This window comes from Papaver somniferum, chromosome 1 (assembly GCF_003573695.1).
Source record: "Papaver somniferum cultivar HN1 chromosome 1, ASM357369v1, whole genome shotgun sequence".
Lineage (NCBI taxonomy): Eukaryota > Viridiplantae > Streptophyta > Magnoliopsida > Ranunculales > Papaveraceae > Papaver > Papaver somniferum.
The window spans coordinates 212,222,203-212,247,226 of record NC_039358.1 but is presented as its reverse complement, the minus strand read 5'-3'; the positions used below and the strand labels follow the sequence as shown (position 1 = coordinate 212,247,226).

Here is a 25,024-nt window from a genome sequence, read left to right as displayed (position 1 = left end):
ACAAAAGTAATGGTAAAGGCATTTACTTCAGATCCTGTAATGCTGTTTCAATTCCTAAAAGATGGGGAGGATTATGCTTTAAAAACTTTAAAAATTTCAATGAAGCAATGATCACTAAGCTGTCTTGGAGGATAATTCAGGAGAAATGAAAGAAATGAGCCATTATTTTAGAAGCAAAGTACTTCAAACAAGACAATATTTTTCAAGATGACATCTCAGACAAAGGTACTGAGATTTGGAAAAGTATTTGTAAACGCATTGAATGGGTTAGAAAATTTCATATCTGGTTAATTGGAGATGGTAGAACAATCTATGCTTTTAGAGACAATTGGATTCAAGGCTACACATCTCAACAACTTCAAGAAAATTTCAGTGAGAATGAAGTCATTCCTTATCATATGAAGGTGGATGATTTCATTGATAAAAATACAAGAAACTGGAATGTGGGTCTCCTGCAAATATACTTCACTCAAGATCAAGTGGAAAAAATACTCGACATAAAGTGTTCCATCCAGCATGAAGATACAATTCAGTGGTCTCTCACAAGCAATGGAACATTCACTGTGAACTCAACTTATAAAGCCATACTCTGTCATTACAATCAAAGCTTAATCAACAAAGAAGAAGAAGTTAAATTCTGGTTAGGGTTATGGCACTTAAACATACCATACAAATGCCATCTTTTCTTATGGAAAGTGGCTCAAGATATTCTCCCTGTCAACCATAGACTCAATAGACATGGACATATGCAAGACAATAGCTGCAGAAGATGTCAAGATGAAGCAGAATCCATCACTCACTTATTATTCCATTGTTCTTTGGTTATGAGGGTTTGGCATGACATATCTCTAGACACTGCTCAAAAAATAAGTAATACCCAAGACATTCAACAGTGGATAAAGTCTTGGGACAATAAATATTCAAGAATAAATTCTGGAAGTCAAGGAAATATAAATCTCATTGTGATAACAATGTGGTTTCTATCGAAGTCTAGGTGTGATTTGGTTTTTAAGAACGAGAGATGCTCTGTCAACAACATGAAGATCAGAATTTATCAGTTTTGCACAGAGAATAAAATCCAAACTAACATATATTTGAATCAGCTGCAGGTGTTGTGTTATAGTAACAGAATTGTCGAGAGAATAAATTCTAATACAAAAAAACTGGAATCCTCCTCACAGAGGAATGCTGAAAATTAACATTGATTCCTCTGTTTTACGTTATAATCATATTGCTGGAATTGCACTAATTATTAGAGATTTTATAGGTCAATTGGTGGAAGCATGGACCCTGGTAGAAAGAGTCAGAGATGCCTCCCAGGCTGAAGCAATTGCAGCCCTCAAATCCCTCCAATGGATTTCTCAATTGCAACTTCAGAATGTCATAGTTGAAGGTGATAACAAGAAGGTGATGGATAACATCAATGGTTTGTATAACATATCTCCATGGGAAGATGGTAATATTATCAGATAATGTCAGCATCTAGTGAAGTGTTTAGGTAACGTTGTTGTGTGTTTTAGAAATAGGAAATGTAATCAAGTGGCAGATCTTCTTGTCAGGTATGTTAGGATTAACAATTGTAGTAGGATATGGAATGTGAATCTTCCAGTCTGTGTTATGGCCAAACTAGAGATTGAAAAATCTGTCTTGTAACTCTGTTTTGCCAGCAAGCTTTCAATGAAAATCTTTAAGTTTTTATTTCAAAAAAAAAGCTTAATCATCATTGATATTCTTTGTTTTCGTTACGGGAAACGAAAATCAGTTGAGGAAAGAGAAAAACCTCAGTATCATTTGCCTTTGTGCAAAACACTTTTTGGTGAATCTCTGACGACAAACAGTATTTGATTCCTGGCCCTGTGAATAACATATATCGGCCATGTTAATAGCTGGGGTCAAAATACGGGGTACTTTATCAAAAGTCTCTTTATAAAACATAAATCGATACTAGGATACGTGACTCACATATGAGTAAAATCATGTATCATCTTCTTACGATTTTCGGTATAACAACCGAAATTTTTTAGATATGAAAATATGCTTCAAATCAAAAGTCACAAATCATAAAAAGATAACTCAATATGAGACAGAAACTGAATGAGAACCGAATTTTATATTATTTAATCTGAAAATAAAGCAAAGAGATATTAAATCGAAACAAACAATGCAATCAAACTATCAAAAGAATGACACATGAATTTTTATAAAAAGAAAACGTATCATTCACTATTATTGATGGTTTGATTAAACTTTACACAAATATTGATGTTATTGATTAGTCTTTTCATTTGAAGAGCACAAAAAAATAACAGTTTTTAGAGTTTTTTATAAAATTCGGAACAAGTTCCACAGAACCCAAGTGAAATGGCGAGGGTACCAAGTACACCATAATCCTTTCATATGACACACACCTTGTGTGATTTAATATAAACAAATATTGTCAAGAAAATAACAACCACAAGGTGTACACTTGGTATATAGAATAGGTACAGAAGGAGATAAGATTTAGTCATTATCTACTCTTCTTCTTCTCATTTCTTCCTTCTCTTACCATTTTCTTCTTTTATGAGGGATTTGAGAGATGAGCGCGAGAATTGATTAGAGGGAATCAATTGATAAATAGATATAGTCGATGAATGAGAGGATGTTGTTCAGTATTATGAAAGGAAACAATTAGGGATTGAGAAAAGAAAACAGGAAGAAACAAGTTAGGGTTTAGTTTTAGAATTAATTGAGGATATTGTGAAATCGAGGATGTAATCAAGAAATGAAATGATGGGTTTGATTGAATTGAAGACTTAGATTAATACTTTGATCTCAAGAGTGAGAAGAAAGGATTAGGGGATTATTTTATGGTTTCTCTGAGAAATGATGATGATGATGATAAAAATGATAAAAATTAGGGGATTGAGATCAAGAGAAGAAGGATAGAATCTGATGGTGGTGATGTTGATTTAGGTGTTGATTCGAAACTAGAAAGTTGAGGAAAAAGGTAAATTAGGTTTCTTAAATTGAATTTATTTTAGTCACGTTAATTTGAGTATGAATTTATGAAATACTTTATGAGTTCCTTAGATTGGAATTTAATGAATTATAGACCTAGGGTCTCTGAGTTTGAATTTGGTGTACTGGAATCAACAAAAAGGAGATGAAGATCAGTGTTATTGAGTGAAGGGGATGTAATTATGATTGTGGTATTGGTTGGTATTAAATTACAAAAGACATGAATAAAGTTCAGATATGAAAATAGTTAAGCTAAGAGATGGATGTGGTTTAGGGTTGTCTTGATTTACAAGGAAATTAGGAAGTAAGGATGTTGGTGAAGATGCATATTTCATGTGATGGGAGTAGAGACTTCGTATACGTACCTACACAGAGTTATGATCTGATGATTCGTCTAGTTGATAACCAATCCTGATTAATTACGGTACTCTTACATGTAATTATTTTGACTTGAAATGGTTATCTTCTTTTTTAGTCATATTGTCAGTCCAGAAAGTACTAAGAGAGAGAGAATTACTAAAAAGTATTTCTTATTGATTGGTAAAAGTTGTGTACATTGTACTTGGTTTACAAGAATATCCCTTATGGCTATTTGTATTAGCGTAACTGTCATGCAGGAAGCATGTCTAATCGGAAACCGCTTTAATTTAGTTGGAGATGACGTCATTATCCACTCAAACATTACTTCCTCCCCGAATGATCTCCTCGACCTGGGTAGTAATCCTTGTCACGAGAACCTTACGTACTCCATGTCGTGGGCTCTCAGTCCTGACTTCAAGTTGTATCTTCGGTCTATATCTTTGTTGTCGGATCCAGAACTCAGATCGTGCACATGGTTTGGTCTTCGTCTTCAAGTCGTGATTATGAGATTATGATTTCCTGTAAGTCTTGCACGTACTAAAGACTCATCTATCCGATCTCGACCTAGGTTTTCTCTCAACACTCTAGCTTGTATGACCTGTACAGCTGTCAGTATTTGGCAGATATATTTTATCATCTACATATTTACCTCTAGTTTACTTAAAATTTAGTCTTTGACTGTACTTTATGTAAATTTTGATTATTGTTTTCTGCTCTGCAGCAGTTCATATCGTTTTTTACATATGGAGGAGATGTGGCTTTTATTTTGGTATAAATCACATATCATCTTCTTATGATTTTTTATATAACAACCCAAAAATGTTAGATATGAAATCTGCTACAAATCAAAAGTCACAAATTATAAAAAAAATATAAGCGAATATGAGACCGAAACTTAATTAATGAAAACCAAAGTCTATCTCATATAATCTGAGAACAAAACAAAGAGATACGAAAATCGGAACAAAAAATCCAATAAAAACTATCAAAAGAATGACACAATAATTTATAAGTGAAATCTTATCATTCACTATATTGATAGTTTGAATAAACTTTACACAAATATTGATGTTAATCAACAATCGATTAGCTTATATTGTTAGAAACGAAGAAAGGAAGGAGGGTCACGGTAGGAGTAATTTCATGGGCTGTCCAATAACAGACTTCAGATATCTATAGCCAAAGTTCGAACAACATCTTGAGATTAAAGATTATAAGATTCAAAACTTGTGAAATTACGTGTTTATACCTACTTGTGATAAGCAAGTAGCAACTATGATTCCACTTCTAGCTGAACCACCTGACGTAGCTACTGTACTAGCACTTGATTTCATTTGAACAAAAAATATCAGTTTTTAGTTTTTTTCATAAAACTTCGGAACAAGTTCCCCAGAAACCAAGTCAAATGATGAGGGGGTACCAAGTGTACCACAATCTTTTCGAAATCAACCTATATTACACACACCTTGTGTGATCTAATATAGACAGAGATTGCCAAGAAGATAGCAACCACGAGGTATATACTTGGTATAAAGAATATTATGATATTATCCCCATTACCAACTAACCATACAACCTTTCTTCGTGGAATTTCTATATCCAGAATTGCAGTCCATGTGGTGGAACAGTTTATAGTCTTCTTCATATCCCAGAATTACTTTTCTCTTAAGTCCTTTGCATTTACTGTCTTGATCTTGTTGAAATCTCCATGCCAATTTTTCCACTAGTGCTTGGTTAATATCACTTAGAGATCTGAGGCTTAAACCTCCCTTTTCTTTTGGTAAATTAAACGACTCCCACTTGAGAAAATGATTTTTTCCTCTTATCTCTATTATGTCCCCACCAGAAATATATTATGATCTGAGTGAGCTTGTTTAGAACAATTTTAGAAATGAGAGAGGTGGCCATATAGTAAACAGGTATAAGGCTAGGACTGACTGAATAAGAATGGTTCTTCCAACATGAGACAAAGAGTTCATTTTCCACCCTGTAAGTTTTTATTCAAACTTTTTAATTAAGAAGTTAAAACGGGATACTCTTAAACCCTATTGCATAATTTTTACCCCTGGATACTTCTTTTCTTTACCCATTCTATTAACATCTAGAGACTAAACAATCTTATCATGATATGATACGCATACATTCTTGCTGAAGTATATAAAAGATTTTGAGTAATTTACTAATTGGCTTGAAATCTTGTAGTATTGTTGCAGAATAGTGGTTATAGAGTTGATAGTGCTGGTATATGTATTGCCAAACAACGTGATATCATCTGCAAACATAATATGAGAAAACTAGGATCCCATCTATTTACTTTGTAACCACTGTAGACACCTTATGCCTCCATTTTGTTGATAATTACACTTAAGTGTGAGAGCATATGATAAACAAATACGACTCTATTCTGCCATATGCCTTACTCGTATCTAGTTTAAGGGCAAAAGCTCCTTGCGTGGTGTTCGAAGTATGCATTGAATGAAAGATTTCTTTTGCAACAATTATATTGTCAAGAATTTGTCTGCCTGGTACAAATGCAAATTGGTTTTTCTCAATGAGACTATCTAAGAAAGGGCTAAGTCTATTGGTTATGATCTTTGTGACAATTTTATATAATACATTAAATCTATTGGCATATAATCCATTGCAGAGCTAGCATTCTTTATTTTTGGTATCAGGGCTAAATAACTGTGATTCAGACCTGGTGGTAAGGATGAGAATCTGAAACAATCTTGGATTAGCTGCACAACTTCTGGCACTACTATCTCCCAACATTTTTTGTAGAATAAAACAGGATTCTAATCTGGTCCTGGTGATTTTAGAGACCCCATCTTTTGAACTACATCAACAACTTCTTCGGTACTTGGTTTTACACATAAATGATTGCAACCATCTTGAAAAAGTTTATTTGCAGATTCCATCACATAAGAGTTAGAATACACATTATCATCTTTAGTAAACATGGACTGAAAATGAGGTACGAGGGTTTCTTTTATTTTCTCATGATCAAATATCCAATCACCTTCTTGATTTTTCAGAGCAAAGATTTTATCCTTGTGTTTGAGGGTGAAAACGGTTTCTGCTGATTTTGGTAATTTCAGGTGTGTGGGTGAGAAATGAATTTAAACCCTAGACAATGTACTGCAAGAGAGTACTTTAGATTCGAGAGATCAATCTGTACAAATCCGTCCTAAACCAATAAATGTCCGTTCCAGACTTGCTTCGGTCACAAAGTGAAGGAGAAGGGTTGGTTTTGGGGAGGGAAGCGAAGAAAGTGTTGAGACCAGAATAGTTGATTCTGGAAGAGTAGTTGTTTTCTACGACTTATATCAGAAAGTGGGAAGCTAACATATGGAAAGCTAGCAAATGTTTTTTGAGTGTTGTATGCTCTTGACCTAAACTTGTCATTCCGTGGAAATAGGTAATGCCTATTTATACAAGTCGAAGTGAAACGTACTCTGGTCTCATTAAGAAATGGAAAACGGGTAAGTAAATGGGAGGAGGTGGTAACCGGTAACGCCTGGAATTGATGTTCCATAAAAGACAGCGTTTCACCATTACTCCCTGTATTTACTAACCGCCTCATCCTTATGACACTTTCTTATAACGGGCGTAGTGTACGCCGCACACTGTAAACCGCCAAACCAATACCCAATGAGCATCCCCCAGTTTGTGACATGCGTTGATGTCTCCAGTGTTTTCATGGAAAACATGTAGCACGTTGTTGTTGTCTGGAAAGTTGAGCTTGGGAGATTTGTCAGCTCGGTGGTGACCTTCGACGGTCGAGATTTTGCATCTTAAGAGGAAAGGTAGTCGTTGATTATTGCAACCCTTCGTTTGGTAGCCAGTGGCATGAAAGCATGATCAGTATGGATTTATTATGGCCTAGTTTAGGCGCGACCAAAAGTTAGGGTTTTGGCTTTGTTTAGGCGCGACCAAACTAGGGCCAAAGGTTGCCATGCGTTAGCTGGTAACCTTTGACGGCTAAGATATGCACCTTAGATGAAAAAGTGGTCGTTGATTGTTGCAGGCCTTCGTTTTGGTAGCCGCATAGGGAAGGAAGGTATGGCGTGGCGCGGCGAGGTGGTTGTCATGCCATTGGCACATGTGGCATGACATGCCTTGGCGCAGTTTGGCGTGGCAAAAACTAGGGTTTGGGGACAAAGGTTACTGTGCATTGTTTGCCAACCTTGGATGGCTAGGATTCGCATCTAGGAGGGAAGGGTGGTCGTTGATCGTCGCACGCCTTCATTTTTGGTAGCCGCATAGGGAAGGCTGGCATGGTATGGCACGGTAAGGTGGTTGGCATGCCATTGGCACATGTGGCATGGCATGCCTTGGCGCGATTTGGCGTGACCAAAACTAGGGTTTTGGGCTAAAGGTTACCATGCGTTGTTTGGCGATCTTAGACGGCTAAGATTTGCATCTAGGATTGAAGGGTGGTCGTTGATAGTCGCACGCTTTCGTTTTGGTAGTTGCATAGGGAAGGCCGGCATGGTATGGCACGACAAGGTGGTTGGCATGCCATTGGCACATGTGGCATGGCATGCCTTGACGCGGTTTGGCGTGGCCAAAACTAGGGTTTTGGGCCAAAGGTTACCATGCGCTTTGTGGCGACCTTGGACGAGTAGGATTTGCATCTAGGATTGAAGGGTGGTCGTTGATCGTCGCACGCCTTCGTTTTGGTGGCCGCATAGGGAAGGCGGGCATGGTATGGCGCGACAAGGTGGTTGGCATTGCATTGGAACATGTGGTATGGCATGCCTTGGCGCGGTTTGGCGTGGCCAAAACTAGGGTTTTGGGCCAAAGGTTACCATGCGTTGTTTGGCGACCTTGGACGACTAGGATTTGCATCTAGGATTGAAGGGTGGTCATTGATCGTCGCACGCCTTCGTTTTGGTAGCAGCATAGGGAAAGACGGCATGGTATGGCGCGGAAAGGTGGTTGGCATGCCATTGGCACATGGGGCATGGCATGCCTTAGCGCGGTTTGGCGTGGCCAAAACTAGGGTTTTGGGACAAAGGTTACCATGCTTTGTTTGGTGACCTTGGACGGCTAGGATTTGCATCTAGGATTGAAGGGTGGTCGTTGATCGTCACACGCCTTCGTTTTGGTAGACGCATAGGGAAGGCCGGCATGGTGGGGCCAAGGCAAATGGCGCGGACGGCTTGCCATAGTAGGGCCAAGGGTTTGGCACGGACGTCTTGGCATGGTTAGGCCAAGGCAAGGTGCGGTTGGCTTGGCATGGTGAGGCCAAGGCAAGGTGCAGTTGGCTTGGCATGGTGGGGCCAAGAAAAAATGGCGCGATGGCTTGGCATAGTAGGGCCAAGGGTTTGGCACGAACGGCTTGGCATGGTGGGGCCTAGGCAAGGTGTGGTTGGCTTGGCATGATGGGGCCAAGGGTTTGGCATGCCATTGGCGCATGGTGCGGATAGCATGGTTGGGGCCAAGGCAAGGTGTGGTTGGCTTGGCATGGTGGGGCCAAGGGTTTGGCATGCCATTGGCGCATGGTGAGGCTAGCATGGTTGGGGCCAAGGAAAGGTGTTGGTGGCTTGGCATGGTGGGGCCAAGGGTTTTGAATGCATTTGGTGCATGCTGCGGCTAGCATGGTTGGCATGCCTTGGCGCGGTAGACGTGGCTGGCATGTTTTGTCATTGGCACAGTGGTACGGCTGGCATGTTTGGCATGCCTTGGCACGGAGATGTGGCTGGCATGGTTTGCCATCGGCACAGTGGTGCTGCTGGCATGGTTGGCATGCCTTGGCGCGGATATCTGGCTGGCATGGCTTGCCATTGGCACAGTGGTGCGGCTGGCATGGATGGAATGCCTTGGCGCGGTAGCATGAGAATTAGGGTCTGGCATAGATGATGTCAGTCGATGTTAAGGGTTCTGCCGCGGAACATGACCCATAAAAAAAAAGGTACCCCGGTAATTCTTGCGTAGGCATGCTGATTGATTCAGTAAATGTGCTAATGTCCATAGTGACGTCATGTCAGTTGTACAATTTTACGATTTTGACCCTAAGATAAAAACCACCATCAACATCAAGTCCCCTGCTTAGCTCGGAACATGATCATTGTTGTGAGGTAAGCATAAGATGGTGACAGGCGAGGACAAAATCGGAATGAAAAGTCATGAAAATATGGTCAAGAAGACCCGACTAACCTTTTTCGAGAGGCAAGGAGAGTTCGTGATTCTCGTGTTGGCAGCCTTGCATATATTCTACTTGTGGTGTTGCTGGCTAGACCGTGAAGAGGTGAGATGTAGATTGTCGTCTTGGAATGGGAGCCGCAGGCATTGGTCATCTTGGAATGGGAGCCACAGGCGTTGTTCGGCTTGGAATGGGAACCGCAGGCGTTGGTTGGCTTGGAATGGGAGCCGCAGGCGTTGGTCGGCTTGGAATGGAGGAAACTGGCTTTGGTTCGCGGAATGGTGGAAACTGTCTTCAGTCCGCAGAATGGTGTAAACTGGTTTCGGAACTTCGGCCACCAAACGATGGTGATGACACTGGAACTTCGATTATCAAATGATAGTGGTGGCGCCTGGCAGCTTTGTTTAAATTAGGGTTTGGCATGCCGAAACCCTAATTAGCGCCCCTTACTAGAATCGTTGTACAATTCTCTCGGATTTTGATGGTTCGCCCCTCCATCTGACCGGAAAAGAATTTCCTATCTCCCTTCTTGCGAATATTTAGGTTTTCAGCTCGTTTAGAAGGTGAAGACGGCCCGACAGTGAAACTCAGGAAGAATTCATGAGGGATGTTGCGGGCTCGTGGAATGATGACGACTGGCTTCATTTTCACGGAATTATGGGAACTGGTTTTGGAACTTCGGCTACCAAACGGTGGTGATGATGCCTGATAACTTTGTCGAAATCAGGGTTTGGGATGCTGAAACCCTAATTAGCGCTCCTTACTAAAATCGTTGTAGAATTCTCGTACGAACTCGGATTTTGACGGTCCGCCCCTCCATCTGACCGAAAAGAATTTCCTATATCCGTACGCGGGAATATTTAGGTTTTGAGCTCGCTTAGGAGGTGAAAAACGGCCCGACAGTGAAACTCAAGAAGAATTCAGGAGGGATGTTGTGGGCCTGGGGTAGCATAGAGGCGCCGAGTCATCTTCTTCTATTTTCTGTTGCTCGTCCGGATCCGTGCTTTCGTTTTCAGTGTCTCTCCAGTGGATTCCAAAATTTACCAAACTTCATTGCATTCTCGGGACGGATAGATGTGGTTGCGTTGTCGGTCCATCCTTGATTTTAGGTTGTTCAGTGCCTGGACCTTCTGATCGCGATGACAGTATGTTGTGGATGTTTGCACATTCGAAATCTTCCGGAGCCACTGGATGAAATAGATGAGTTGGGAGACGTTTCGTTGCCGACTTGCTGCTATCAAGTCTTCAAGGACTTTGTTCCAAGAGACATCATTTGAATCATCTTCTGAGTCTTGGACTATCGTATGGAATGGGATACGGTGAGCAGTCCCCGGTTATATTTATGTTAGATCTGAAGGCACGGCCGAACATGTGAATGTATCTCTGTGGCGTGCTTTTGGAGTCTTCGATGCACATGTACGGCTTCGAGAAATTTCTGCGGCTCGTAAAACTTCGGCAGTGATGATGTTGAAATCAGACATAACCAGGTTGAGGGGAGTGAAAGCGTCCCATGATGGTAGTCCCCATGTGTAGCCTACTTTCATCGCATCGCCTTGAATCCATGTCCACGGGATTTGGTACAAGCTTATTGTACTCTTCCGGATGTGACGCTGGGATGCACATGGACGAAATATTCTGGATAGTGAGGAAGTAGGAATAAGATAGTTATGTTGTTTATCGTGGATTCCTCTGTTTCTTCAAGAAAATGTTTCAGCCGCGTATCTGGGGTTATCTCATGAATCTTTGATGGTGATCCAGATGTACTGCAATGAGAAGTCCCCAGTTGCATTTTTCTTTAGTTTCTGAAGTTTTTTTCCTCTGAGCAGGCTTGGGATCCACCGCGGCCTGGTAAAGTGTTGAAGGCGTCTTCTATACAAAGAGGTGATAATATTCTTGCGCTACACCCTTGAAGAGTAGATGACCTTGTTGTGGCTATGGTCTTTTGGTTGATCATGTCTTCTGAGCTTTGCCAGTGAAAGGATTCTGTGTAGACCCTCAGTCCCCAAGTATGGTTTACATGTTTCCATCTTTGTAGTGATTTCTATTGCGGTGAAGCTCTGGCTGGTATCAACAAATGAGCGACGACAGTTCTTGGTAGCAGATGTAATCAGAAGAGACTACATTGTCGTGGGAAAAAAGTAGGTTGGCTAGAATGCGTAAGCGAGCAAACTTTCCTTGACCAAGAGCTTTGGCGGGAAGGAGGCATTGGAGTGGCTTCGGTTCTTGGAGAGGACGTTGAAACTTATAGATCAAAAAAGTTGAAGCTTCGTCTTCGGATCCTGGAGCAGCTTATGGAGAGAACGTTCAAGCGGAGCGGCTGTTGAAGCAAACGTTGAAGCGGAGCCGCTGCTGGAGGACGTTGAAGCGGAGAGGCCGCGTCAATCAGTTTGATGTCAAACTGGGCACCCTTCAAGCTAAAAGTGGTTAGGAGTCCCCAGTTCCCTCTATCAATCGTGATTTCCAAGAGAGGTTGGGGTTTCGGAACGGCTTCCTGGATGGAAATAGTTGCTTTTCCATAGACTACACGATTTTGTGGGAGAAGTCCCCAGAAATCATGCATCTCCTGACAAGAAAAGAGGCTTTGTGAACTCAGGGGGGTTGCTGATTTTCTTTGCTTCGATTTTGGAGAAGTCGTTCCTGATCTTTACGTGTGATGAAATTGGATTGCTGATTCCCTTCTACTGGGCGTTCAAGTGCAACGCTGGAAGGATGCGATCTGCTGGCGCTGGGAAGATGCAAACTGTTAGCGCTGGGAAGATGCAAGATGCTGTAAAGATGCAAGTTGTTGTAAAGATGCAAGCCGCTGTAAGGATGCAAGTTGTTAGCGCTGGAAGGATGCAAGATGTTAGCGCTGGAAAGGATGCAAGATGCTAGCGCTGGAAGGATGCAAGCTGCTGGCGCTGGAAGGATGCAAGTTGTCAGCGTTGGATAAGATGTAAGATGCCGGCGCAGGAAGGATGCAAGCTTTCAGCGCTGGATAGGCTTGGAACAGGTGATGGCTTGGCATGGACGCTGGCTTGGATTTGGTATGGCGTGGACTTTTGGCTTGGCACGGCGTTGGCTTGGCACGGCGCTGGCTTGGCGTGGCGCGGACTTGTTCTTGCGAGCCCAGTTGCTTCTTTCCATACGTATCTCAAATAGGAAATCCTTCCCTTATTCAAATTCCAAAAGTGCCTATGAAAGGGGTTGGCTCTCCTTTTTATCTCGTATCTTTGTTCTCACGTCCTGGTGTTAGAGGTAGCATGGTAGCAATAAAGTTGGCAAGCATATTCCAGCTATGTACTTCAACGTTTCTATTTCACTTCGTTTTCTTGTTTTCTTGTGTTGGTGCGAACGCCATAGGTATGCCTTCCATAAATATGTAGAAATATTGTTCTTCTGAACTGGCGTAAACCATGGCCATGGGCATGCCTTTCATAAACTTGTAGAAATACTTCATCATAAACAATTCCTCTTTGAATATCACCGTAGTAACGTCGGCTACCTCATGAATAGTGACGGGTAATCATTATTATGCAAAGTACGCACGCACGCACGGGTAGGTGACTTTTTTTTTCTTTCTAAAGGAAAACAAAGCGCCTGGTTTATGGTTTGATTTGAATTGATAGATAACTTTTATCTATGAGGGTTTTGGATTATTCTTTTGGAATGAATTGTTTTAGAATAATGTCATCTTGGTTATGATTGAAAGTGTCGCAAACATCTCAGAAAAACCGTGGAACCGTGAGGTTGCGTGTCAGTAGAGAGCATGGGATGAAACATAACATGGCTATCGGTTTTTATCATTCCTGTGAAAACTTGAAGTAGTAGACCATGCATTTTGTCTAGCAATATTTACTCGGTTTTTGGCATATCCTAACGAAAAATGGATCTTCCGGGTGCAAGTCCGAGTTTTGTGGGAAGCGCCGCCGTGATCATGGAAAGTCCCCAGTCGTCCCTGAGTCATCTGATAATCGAGTCGTCGATCCCTGGAAGGATCGTTTGCTTCTACCATCTTGGAATTCCCCCAGTCACCCCTTGCCGTGTCTTGACTGGTAATCGTGTCGTCTGATAGCTGAGTCGTCGATCCCTGAGCGGATCGTTTGATTCTACCGTCTTGAGGATTGAAAATTTACATTGTAACCGAAAGACCAATCTCCCACTGTGGTCTCCAATTGTTTGAGGGTGAAAACGGTTTCTGCTGATTTTGGTAATTTCGGGTGAGTGGGTGAGAAACGAATTTAAACCTTAAACAATATACTGCAAGGGAGTACTTTAGATTCGAGAGATCAATCTGTACAAATCTGTCCTAAACCAAGAAATGTCCGTTCCAGGCTTGCTTCGGTCACAAAGTGAAGGAGAAGAGTTGGTTTTGGAGAGGGAAGCGAAGAAAGTGTTGAGACCAAAATAGTTGATTCTGGAAGAGTAGTTGTTTTCTACGACTGGTATCAGAAAGTGGGAAGCTAACAGATGGAAATCTAGAAAATATTTTCTGAGTGTTATATGATCCTGACCTGAACTCGTCGTTCGGTGGAAATAGGTAATGCCTATTTATACAAGTCGAAGTGAAACGTACTCTGGTCTCATTAAGAAATGGAAAACGGGTGAGTAAATGGGATGAGGTGGTAACCGGTAACGCCTAGAATTGATGTTCCATAAAAGAAAGCGTTTCACCATTACTCCTTGTATTTACTAACCGCCTCATCCTTATGACACTTTCTTATAACGGGCGTAGTGTACACCGCACGCTGTAAACCGCCAAACCAATACCCAATGAGCATCCCCCAGTTTGTGACATGCATTGATGTCTCGAGTTTTTCCATGGAAAACATGTAGCACGTTATTGTTTTCTGTCAAGTTGAACTTGGGAGATTTGCCGGCTCGGTGGTGACCTTCGACGGTCGAGATTTTGCATCTTAAGAGGAAAGGTAGCTGTTGATTATTGCAACCCTTCGTTTGGTAGACAGTGGAATGAAAGTATGATCAGTATGGCTTTAATATGGCCTAGTTTAGGCGCGGCCAAAAGTTAGGGTTTTGGCTTTGTTTAGGCGCGACCAAACTAGGGCCAAAGGTTTCCATGCGTTAGCTGGTAACCTTGGACGGCTAAGTTCTGCACCTTAGATGAAAACGTGGATGTTGATTGTCATAGGCCTTCGTTTTGGTAGTCGCACAGGGAAGGCCGGTATGGCGTGGCGCGACGAGGTGGTTGGCATGCCATTGGCACATGCGGCATGGCATGCCTTGGCGCGGTTTGGCATGGCCAAAACTAGGGTTTGGGTCAAAGGTTACCATGCGTTGTTTGCCAACCTTGGATGGCTAGGATTCGCATCTAGGATGGAAGAGTGGTCGTTGATCGTCGCCTTCGTTTTTGGTAGCCGCATAGGGAAGGCCGGCATGGTATGGTGCGGCAAGGTGGTTGGCATGCCATTGGCACATGTGGCATGGCATGCCTTGGCGCGATTTGGCGTGGCCAAAACTAGGGTTTTCGGCCAAAGGTTACCATGCGTTGTTTGGCGACCTTGGACGGCTAGGATTTTCATCTAGGATTGAAGGGTGGTCGTTGATCGTCGCACGCCTTCGTTTTGGTAGCCGCATAGGGAAGGCCGACATGGTATGGCGTGACAAGGTGGTTGGCATGCCATTGGTACATGTGGCATGGCATGCATTGGCGCAGTTTGGCGTGGCCAAAACTATGGTTTCAGGCCAAAGGTTACCATGCTTTGTTTGGCGACCTTGGACGGCTAGGATTTGCATCTAGGATTGAAGGGTGGTCGTTGATCGTCGCACGCCTTCGTTTTGGTGGCCGCGTAGGGAAGGCGGGCATGGTATGGCGCGACAAGGTGGTTGGCATTGCATTGGCACATGTGGCATGGCATCCCTTGGTGCGTTTTGGCGTGGTCAAAACTAGGGTTTTGGGCCAAAGGTTACCACGCGTTGTTTGGCGACCTTGGACGGCTAGGATTTGCATCTAGGATTGAAGGGTGGCCGTTGATCGTCGCACGCCTTCGTTTTAGTAGCCGCATATGGAAGGACGGCATGGTGGGCCAAGGCAAATGGCGCGGACGACTTGGCATAGTGGGGCCAAGACTTTGGCACGGACGGCTTGGCATAGTGGGGCCAAGGCAAGGTGCGGTTGGCTTGGCATGATGGGGCCAAGGCAAAATGGCACGGACGGCTTGGGATAGTGGGGCCAAGGGTTTGGCACAGACGGCTTGGCATGGTGGGGCCAAGGTAAGGTGTGGTTGGCTTGGCATGGTGGGGACAAGGGTTTGGCATGCCATTGGCGCATGGTGCGGCTAGCATGGTTGGGGCCAAGGCACGGTGCGGTTGGGTTGGCTTGGCATGCTGGGGCCAAGGGTTTGGCATGCATTTGGCGCATGGTGCGGCTAGCATGGTTGGCATGCCTTGGCGCGGTAGACGTGGCTGGCATGGTTTGCCATTGGCACAGTGGTGCGGCTGACATGTTTTGCATGCCTTGGCGCGGTAGACGTGGATGGCATGGTTTTCTATTGGCACAGTGGTGCGGCTGGCATGTTTGGCATGCCTTGGCGCGAAGATGTGACTGACATGGTTTTCCATCGGCGCAGTGGTGCGGCTGGCATGGTTGGCATGCCTTGGCGCGGAGATGTGGCTGGCATGGTTTGCCATTGGCACACTGGTGCGGCTGGCATTGTTGGCATGCCTTGGCGCGGTAGCATGAGAATTAGGGTTTGGCATAGATGATGTCAGTCTATGTTAAGTGTTCTGCCGTGGAACATGACCCATAAAAAAAAGGTACCCCGGTAATTCTTGCGTAGGCATGCTGACTAATTCAATAAATGTGCTAATGGTCATAGTGACGTCATGTCAGTTGTACAGTTTTACGATTTTGACCCTAAGCTAAAAACCACCATCAACACCTTGCTTCTTCTATGAATAATAAATACATGAAATACCTGTGTATTTTTGTCAATGGAAGGTAGTACCCATTTGGATTTGTTGATTTGTTGCCAAAACATTCTATCTCTCTTCTCCAGAATATTGCAGGATATTGCTTTCTCCTACTCTCTTGTGTCAGCAGATGAGCTGTAACATGCACTTCAACAAGATTTTCTTTTTCATTTTCTATCTCTGTCCTTGTGTCACCAAAAGTTTTTCTGCCTCACTTCTTTATGCTTTTGCCCACATGCTGAAGTCTTGATGTTGTATCTCCCGCAGTATTGTCCCAGCTTATCTTTAGTACCTCTTTAAAATTTGGGTGATCAGTCTAGTAAAACTTAAATTTGTAATTGAGTTTCCTTTTATGTGGTTTTCTCATTGTATTGAGAATGATTGGAGCATGGTCACTCTCAATTCTTGGGTGATGTAAAACTGCTCCATTATGTGTTACATAATGCTCTATCCAGTCTCTCAAAGAGTGGTGACTGCATTGTTAGACCATGTGAAGGCAGGTCCAGCAACGCCCAAATCCAACACATCTCTTTGCTGATGTCAGTTTCTATAGAACCACCATGCTTTTCATGAGAGTGCATTAGGACATTGAGATCTCAAATTAGGCACCAAATAGCAGCTAAAGTAGAATTTGTATTTCTCTGGAATCCATTTTTGTGGGGTTTGCAGGTGGATCATAAATACAGAGGTGATCCCAGCTTGGTGTACTAAAATGAGCACCAGCGGCGCAATGTATTAAGTCCAAGGAGTTGGTACCCTCTTTCTGTCTCCCTGCGAGAGGGGAAAAGTCCAACTGGTATGTAGCTAAGTCCTATGGTCTTCTAATCTAGCAGCTAGATTAGCAGTCCACGTCAGCTAGGGCAACCTCCTAAGTCCTATGGGAGCGCTAATCTAGCAGCTAGATTAGCAGTCCATGTCAGCTGGGACCACTGCCCAGCGATGTTTGGTTCAGGGCTTTAAATTTCAGATGTCAGATCAAATTTTGTGATTTTTGTGATCCGTGTGATTTTTGTGAGCCTGAACCGCTAAGGTCACTTTTTGAAGGCTGAACCATTCAGCGCTTCAATCTCGCTGCTAGTTGAACTGCACATGCTAGGAGAGAGAACTAGTGTTAACTTTTAGGCCACACTTTTTTTTGAATTGCAACACTTAACTGCCAATCTAGCAGCTCAATCTGGGTTGCACGGACGCTCCATTTTTTAAGCAGTGTCCGCGTCCGACTCGCGTCGGACACGGGACGCGCGTGGGACGCTGACATGACGCGTGTCCGACGCACTAATTTGTGCATCCTGCGCGCATCTGGTTTGGACGCACCAATTACTCGGGTTTGACGCATTTTTTTTTCTCATTTCCAGTTAAACTTTTTCCTTTATTTTTACTATTATTAATTTAATGAGGAAAGACAAACATTTAGATCAATCATTTAGGCCTTTATTTAGGTTTTGTTATTGGAAATGACATCACGTATACCCTTAGTTGGGCATGTATTAATCTAAGAATGCATTTTTATTGTGCCATGTGTTCAATAGTGATTGACTGGTTAACCTTCGGCGTGTATAAACAAACAATATCTTCTTTTCTTTTGAAATTTATACACATGTAGCATCATTTTCTAATTTTTAGGATTGAAACACCTGACTTTGTTGTATAAATACATAATTGTGTATATAAATAATATATAAATATAATATGTATATATTTATATATACGTGTCGGCATCCTAGTTTTTTGAGAATTTTATAGTGTCAGCGTCGTGTCGCGTCCGCGCAACCCATAGCTCAATCTAGCCCATAGGACTTAGCCTAAGGAAAAACAAGTACCAGTACCAGACACCTGACCCGATACTTTCATCTTTCTTCTAAGGAGCAAATATGCCTAAAGATATGGGCAAAGCTGTATAGAGTGAATTTAAATGAAACCATCAGCAATTAAGATTTCCTCATACAAGTGCATTTTTGTGTTCAGTCACATGGCAACTTTACATGATATGTTAAGATTGAACGGGAAAAGTCAATACTACATATGCTTCTGAGGGGATCAACAAATAGTCAAGACGGAAACAACACCCCTCCAACGAACCCAAATAGAAAACAAAAAGAATAGTAAATCAAAATGAAACGCTAACTAGCCTTCATCTATATTGAAACTACTTATTCGAAGATCAAAATGTACACTCAGCTCCTCATCCTCCTCCTTGTGACAGCTTCACAGGGTACTTGCTTCAAACTGTAGCTGGCGTACGAACTCCTCCTGATAAGTATCATGCTTATTAGTAATTAGTTCATCATAAAGAAGGCACACAAACCTAACGCAGCAGAAGAACAAATGACATACTAAAAGGATAACAACAGCGATTACCAACAACATGGCAATAAACCCTACGGTAAGCTTGTCAATCATACATGGTTTTAAGTTTTTGAAATGTACAAAACTAACAGAAATGTATTTCACCCACTGTAAAATTAGATTAAACAGATAGACGGATATTTGCTCATGCAACAGCTTTTCTTCAAATACCCCAGAAAACTAAAAGCATGAATCTTTGTCACCCTTTCTCGCTCTCACTTAAATCTAAAAGACTAAAACCCAGCATAGGAAAAATGCTTAAACAAAGAACTTAGGATTCTCAGATGTCTACAAAATGAAAGCATTTACCATTATGGCCTATACAATTTTTAGCCGAGGTCTTTGATTGACCCCTACATTATGAGTTGTTCTATCTTACTTTCTTAATAAAGCAGTAATCAGATATGAATCCAAATTGATCACAATGTACACACAAAATTGGAGACCAACACGAGGAGTGGACAGAATTGATTAATCTTCGATGCACTATTTTGTACTTTCCTAATAAAGTTTGTAGGGACAAGTTTCCTACCAAAACCAAGAAGAGGGACAATTACAGATTTACTCATATACTTTCAAGTCAGCTATTCAAACATAACAATCTGTAGAACTAAAAAAATAAATAAAAAATAACAATTATCTGAGGAGTTCTATTGACCCCCTACATCATGAGTTGTTCTATATTATTTTCTTAATAAAGCAGTGATCACTAATCAGACATGAAACCAAAAATATTGATCATAATGTACACAACAAAAAACTAGGCACCAATACAAAGAGTGGCAGAATTGGTTTATCTACGATGCCATATTTTGTATTTTCCTAATTAAGTTTGTAGAGACAAGTTTCCTCTATAAACCAAGAAGAGGGACAATTACAGATTTACTGAAATTGAAAAATTATAAACTCTAAGCCAGCTATTCAAACATAACAATCTGTACAACTTACAAAAAAAAGAAACATAACAATTATCCTCCAAGAGAAACTTAGGAACCTATTAGGAAACTTAAGTAGAAAGAGTTTAAGTTTTCTCACCTTTTCGCTTCTTAGCAGCAGCTGAAGGAATACCATTAGCGGTTGACCCGGCATTTGTTTGTCCACACGCTAAATGATCCTTGTACCCTGAACTAGTATTCTCATGACACGGCATGTAACCAGCATCACAAGGCCCAAATACTTCATTGTGGAATCCACCAGCTTCATCAACACCCAATGTATCCAATCCAGGATGCAAGCAGTAAACCTGATCATCACATTGAATATCACAGTGGTTCACAGCATAAGCTCCAACCATGTTAGAGGACGGCATGTGCTGAGGAACCCCACCAATACCCTTTGTGGGTTTTTGATAAGGAAATGATCCAATTTCGCCTTCAATCCTTCCTCTAATGTCTACAAGCAAACACTTCAACCTAGCTACTTCTTGCTCAAGACCAGCTTGACTCTGCAACCTTCTCATCAATTGCTGATTTACATTTCTTAATCTGGCAACTTCATCCTCTAATGAAGCAGCCCGAGCTTTCTTTTTCTCACGATACTTACGAACAGCTTCCCTGTTACCTGGTGCGCGTTTCTTAGACTTCATTTCAACAGATTCATCCGTATCTTCAGTAGTAGTCTTATCTTCAGGGGGGAGGATTTTAGTGTGGACATGAACACAAGTATGTGTGTGAGATAAATCTGGTCCAGGTGGGTTGCAAGTATGAGTATGAGTGCACGCATGGCCATTATCACTGAGGAGACCATTAAAGAAATCATCATCCATCGAATCACTCATATTTAAAACTTGGTTTGAGAATTCTAATTCTCCATCATCCATGATTAAAAAACTAAGTATTCACCAATTACTTTGGACTTTCAACCATGAACTAGAACAAATGCTATCCCTTTCCGATGATTCCAATCAAAGGTTCTTCTTTCTAGTCTACGCAGAATTGAAAAACCCTAAAAAAAAGTTCAAAACAGCAGGATGGGAATTAAAGACTGAGTAAAAGCAAGAAATATTCAAGTATAAAGTAACAAAAGTAAACACAGAATCTAAACCTAGAAAGCAAAAGCAGAGGACACAATCAAACCAGACATTACAAGCATAAATGATAAATCTTACCAGCCAATGATCAAAATCTCATATTTTTCAAAAAGGGGGCAGAATTTCAAACCCTAGAAACCCCCGAAACTATCATCGCATTCACAAATTTAAAATTACCTAACCCCAATTTCCAAATTTGGCAATCAATTATTTCCTAATTTGGCCCTAAGTTACTGAAATGCCCTAATAATCGATACTCTAAAACCCTAAACCGGAAAATACTCAGAGAATAACCACAGAAACGGATCATAAAAAAGCAAACAAATTGTATTCTATTAAGAGTAACAAATTACGGAATAAAACACTGGGAAATTGAAATTTGCATAGAGATTTATTTTGGGTTAATGAATGTACAAAAAAAAAAAAAAAAAAAAAAAAAAAAAAGTATTATTATTACCTCCTGAAACCAAGACAGAGAAAGGATCCGGGAAAGAGAAGGAGAGGAGAGAGCTGGTTATGTGGTTATGTATGTTTCCAGTTCCTACAGAATTGACAAAAAGAGAGAGAGAGAATGAAAAATAATAATGGAGCTTCTGTAGATTTATACAGAGTGTCAATATGCGAAGGTGCTTATATTTGCAAGGAGGAACTTGGTTAAGGGGTTAGTTGCTGTTTTTTGGTATGAGTGACAGGTGTTCGGTGCAGCTCGGTGAGTCTATCCTAGTGTCGAGGATTATTCCTATAAGGAGGAAGGAAAGTTTGTATGGGGGATATGACAAGGATTATTGCATGGGGATATGGCAAGGATTATCGCTTTAGTAGTAGTTGACGGTCTAATAGCCCCAGCCCCAGAGAGCAAGGGCTATGGAAAGAGTGATTTATCACTCCTAATCCAATGAGAGATTAAATGAAAGAGTGATCTTTTAACCACGTAAAAGCAATTTTAACACACTAAGCGGTTAATATTTATCTGCTTTGGAGAGAAATGAGGATACTTTTAATTATTATTTTAATAATAAAACGTGTAAAAGGCCGGCGTTGAAGAGTTTAATATATATTAAAAACCTGAAAATACGTTTGAGAGGCAAATCTTCAGATGCTCGAGCAATTCTTTTTCCATGCGGTTTATGTTCAGCCTCTTAGTCTTCACTTTCACTCGCTCTTTCATATGAAGGAGTTAATGAAAAACTTAGGGTATATGGATGAGTATTCTCATCCCATAGTAACACCTAATTTGGTGTTTTTTGATCGAACTCTTCAAAGAGAGGAATTTCTGATCGCATGAACAAAATCAAAAAAATCAGTATAGGATAAGGAGATGACATCAGAAGAGTCATAAGGTATCCTCACATTAATTAGCTTGAAGAAAGGCATAAAGAAGTGAGAGAGAAGCTTGCTGAGAAAGTTTTCTGTGAACTTCATATGGGAGTGGGGAAAGCAGAATATGAAGGTAGTATGACCTGGGGTCATGGACATTTCGAAATCAGGAACCATGACAACATGTTCATTTTCAAATTCTATGAGCGGGACAAGTACAATGTTGTTCTAGAGAATGGCCCATGGTATTTTGATGGGTATAATTTAGTGGTGTTAAAATAATGAAATCCTTCGACAATTCCAGAAACTCTCGATTTTTACACTGAACAATTTTAGTTGGATACTAGAAAACTTCCTCCATAATTCTTGAATGTGGAAGTGGATAACCAGATAGCAAGTATTTTGGGAAATCCTATCAAACTGATTCCAGAAGATGGCGACCCACATATACCAATGTTGTCAGTGCGTTGATTGAGTTTAATGTGAAAAATCTTATGCTAAGAAGGATTATGACAAAAAAATACTGCAAAATGTATTCAACGGGTTCCAATTTATTTTCATAGGTAACCAAGAAAGTTCCGCCCATCATGTTTGATTGTTGATCATGTGGAGGATGAATGTGAAGCGAAGGTAGATCATGTGCATACTGTTAGAGCACTGCTCGGTCGAACTCGCAAGCGTTGCTATCTCAAGCTTGTTATCAAGTTTAGTTTCCAAAACTATAAGTCTTGATTTCTAGTCTACTTATATCTATGTCTCGGACTAGGATAGAATGTGTAGTTGAGCTTTAGACTTCACGGCGTTCATCGATTGAAGACGATGAACTACTAAGGGGAGCTTGTGGAACTTCATTAACAAAAGGTATGTGGAGACTTGATTTCATCTATCACTCAGAAGTCTATTTCTATTCTATCTCCTATTGAGACAAAAGTCGTATAGCTATATAGACTTTATAGTATACACATTTGATATTTTGAGATGAGTTTAACTCGCTTACATATTTCTCGAAATATGTGTTGGCAAGCTCGCTTTAACCAAGTTCATCTTTATTCTTGAAGAAAGTCAAAAGATGATCATGTGAAAATCGCATGGTAACATCTTACATGATTTGAGTGAGACAGTCATTTGATGTAGACTGAGAATGTTTTGTATTGATCAATTGATCACTTGAAAATTGCTTTGAAGCTAATAGTTTGTGTGAGACAGCTATTCCCCGTCTTCCAAGAATGTTTCAATGATTAAGATGGAGTTTAGAACGATTAATCATTGATTGAATATAACACGGTATGCGTACTTGTATGCTAACTGTTGCAAGTTATTGAAAGTCTGGTAATCATCGTATGCATACCCGTATGCATACTGGTTTGGAAGTTGAAGTCCGAGAACTTAATATGCATACCCGTATGCGTACCATCGTAAAATTAAGCCCAGAAATTCAATTGAGTTTGGAGGTATGCGTACACGTTCGCATACTGGCGACTCCAAACTATGTCCGGCCACTTAGGTATGCGTACACGTTTGCATACTTGAGTGGGTTAAGTTCTAAAATCGGTTTGTTCATGAACTAATACATTTATATGCAATCTTTTGCAAACCGTGGATATAATGTTGATGAATTGATTCAAGTGAATCAAAATCGATTTTGTTTCAATTGTGTCTTGTATACTTCTATGAGAATATAAGCAATTGAACAACTCCATAACTAGTTTCATTTGAGTCATTTGAACTAGTTGTGATTAAGATGAACAAGGTTGATATGAAAGTGTTCATGTGGTTAACTTCGGTTAACTATTGTTGAGCCAACTATGTGCACACGTTTGGGTACGGTTACTCATACCTAAATGAAGTCACATTTCATTTGTGTATAACAAGCTAAGTTCGACCTAACGGTTGAAAGATATTAGCTTGACTCTAATCAGGTTTTCATTTAACGGTGAATATTGAATTCTTTGTTACCAAGGAAACATTGATTACAAACCCTGATTTGAAGACCATATAAGGGAGAACTCTAGCAGCTTGGAAATCTAATCTCCACACCTCTTGTGTGATACTAGTTGAGACTAGAGTTGATTCTCCTTTAACTTAGGCTTTTCCTAATACCAATATAAGTTAAAGACTTGAAGACTTCATTGGGATTCTAAAGCCAGACCCAACGATTTCCTCTGTAGTTGCGTGTTATGATCTTACTTTGTTCTATCGTGTTGAGTACTATCTTCTCTAAGATTTGCTCGAGATTTAATCTCCGATAGGTAGGATAAAATTATTATGAGGTGATTGATATTACTAGGCTGTTCTTCGGGAATATAAGTCTGGAGTATCAATTGGTTCTTGTTCACCTTGATTTATCAAAAGACGGAACAAAAAATCGTAGGTATTTATGTGGGAGACATATTTATCTATTCAATAGACTTTTCTATGTGAGGCATATTTGTTTATTAAGTCTTCGACTTTGGGTAGTAGCAACTCTTAGTTGTGGGTGAGATCAGAGAAGGGAATCAAGTGCGAAGAATCCGGCGTGGTTCAAGAGGCGCATGGAACGCGACTGTACCTTAATCAGTGTGAGATTGGTTAAGGATCAACTACATTCCGGTCCGAAGTCAATTGGTAGTATGCTAGAGTCTGTAGCGACTTAATACAGTTTGGTGTTCAAATATGGACTAGGTCCCTGATAGACGCATTTATGTGTCTATTTTGATCTCAATTGTATGTATTGTTAGTGCTCAATTTTGTATTTATTATGGATTTTTATGTTTTTGTAGGTGTTTTTGAAAGAATAAGCTTTCGCGACAAAATTGGCTCGAAAAGTGGTATTTGGACCCCGAGAGGAATTACTAAAAGCACCCCAGAAACGCGTTGAAGGCACCCGGAGGACAACTGCTAAATGGACCCAGTAGTGGATAAGGGGCACCTAAGTT

The 25,024-nt window shown here is 40.9% G+C and overlaps 1 protein-coding gene across 1 annotated transcript; it reads right to left on the bottom strand.

Moving 5' to 3' along the window:
• Positions 1-18,324: 18,324 nt before the first annotated feature.
• Positions 18,325-21,375, bottom strand: LOC113315197 (basic leucine zipper 19-like). Its single transcript, XM_026563503.1, has 3 exons — positions 21,250-21,375; positions 19,799-20,707; positions 18,325-18,667 (listed from the first exon to the last, which is right to left on the bottom strand). Exons 2-3 carry the CDS (start codon positions 20,580-20,582, stop codon positions 18,639-18,641), a joined length of 813 nt encoding a protein of 270 aa, XP_026419288.1. The 5' UTR covers positions 20,583-20,707; positions 21,250-21,375; the 3' UTR covers positions 18,325-18,638.
• Between the last annotated feature and the right edge of the window lie 3,649 nt (positions 21,376-25,024).

Excerpts from the sequence above, each read along its gene's own strand:
- LOC113315197 (XM_026563503.1), bottom strand. The coding sequence starts at position 20,582 with ATGGATGATGGAGAATTAGAATTCTCAAACCAAGTTTTAAATATGAGT. Across the intron at positions 18,668-19,798 it reads TGCTGCTAAGAAGCGAAAAG|GAGGAGTTCGTACGCCAGCT; the intron begins GTGAGAAAACTT and ends GATACTTATCAG.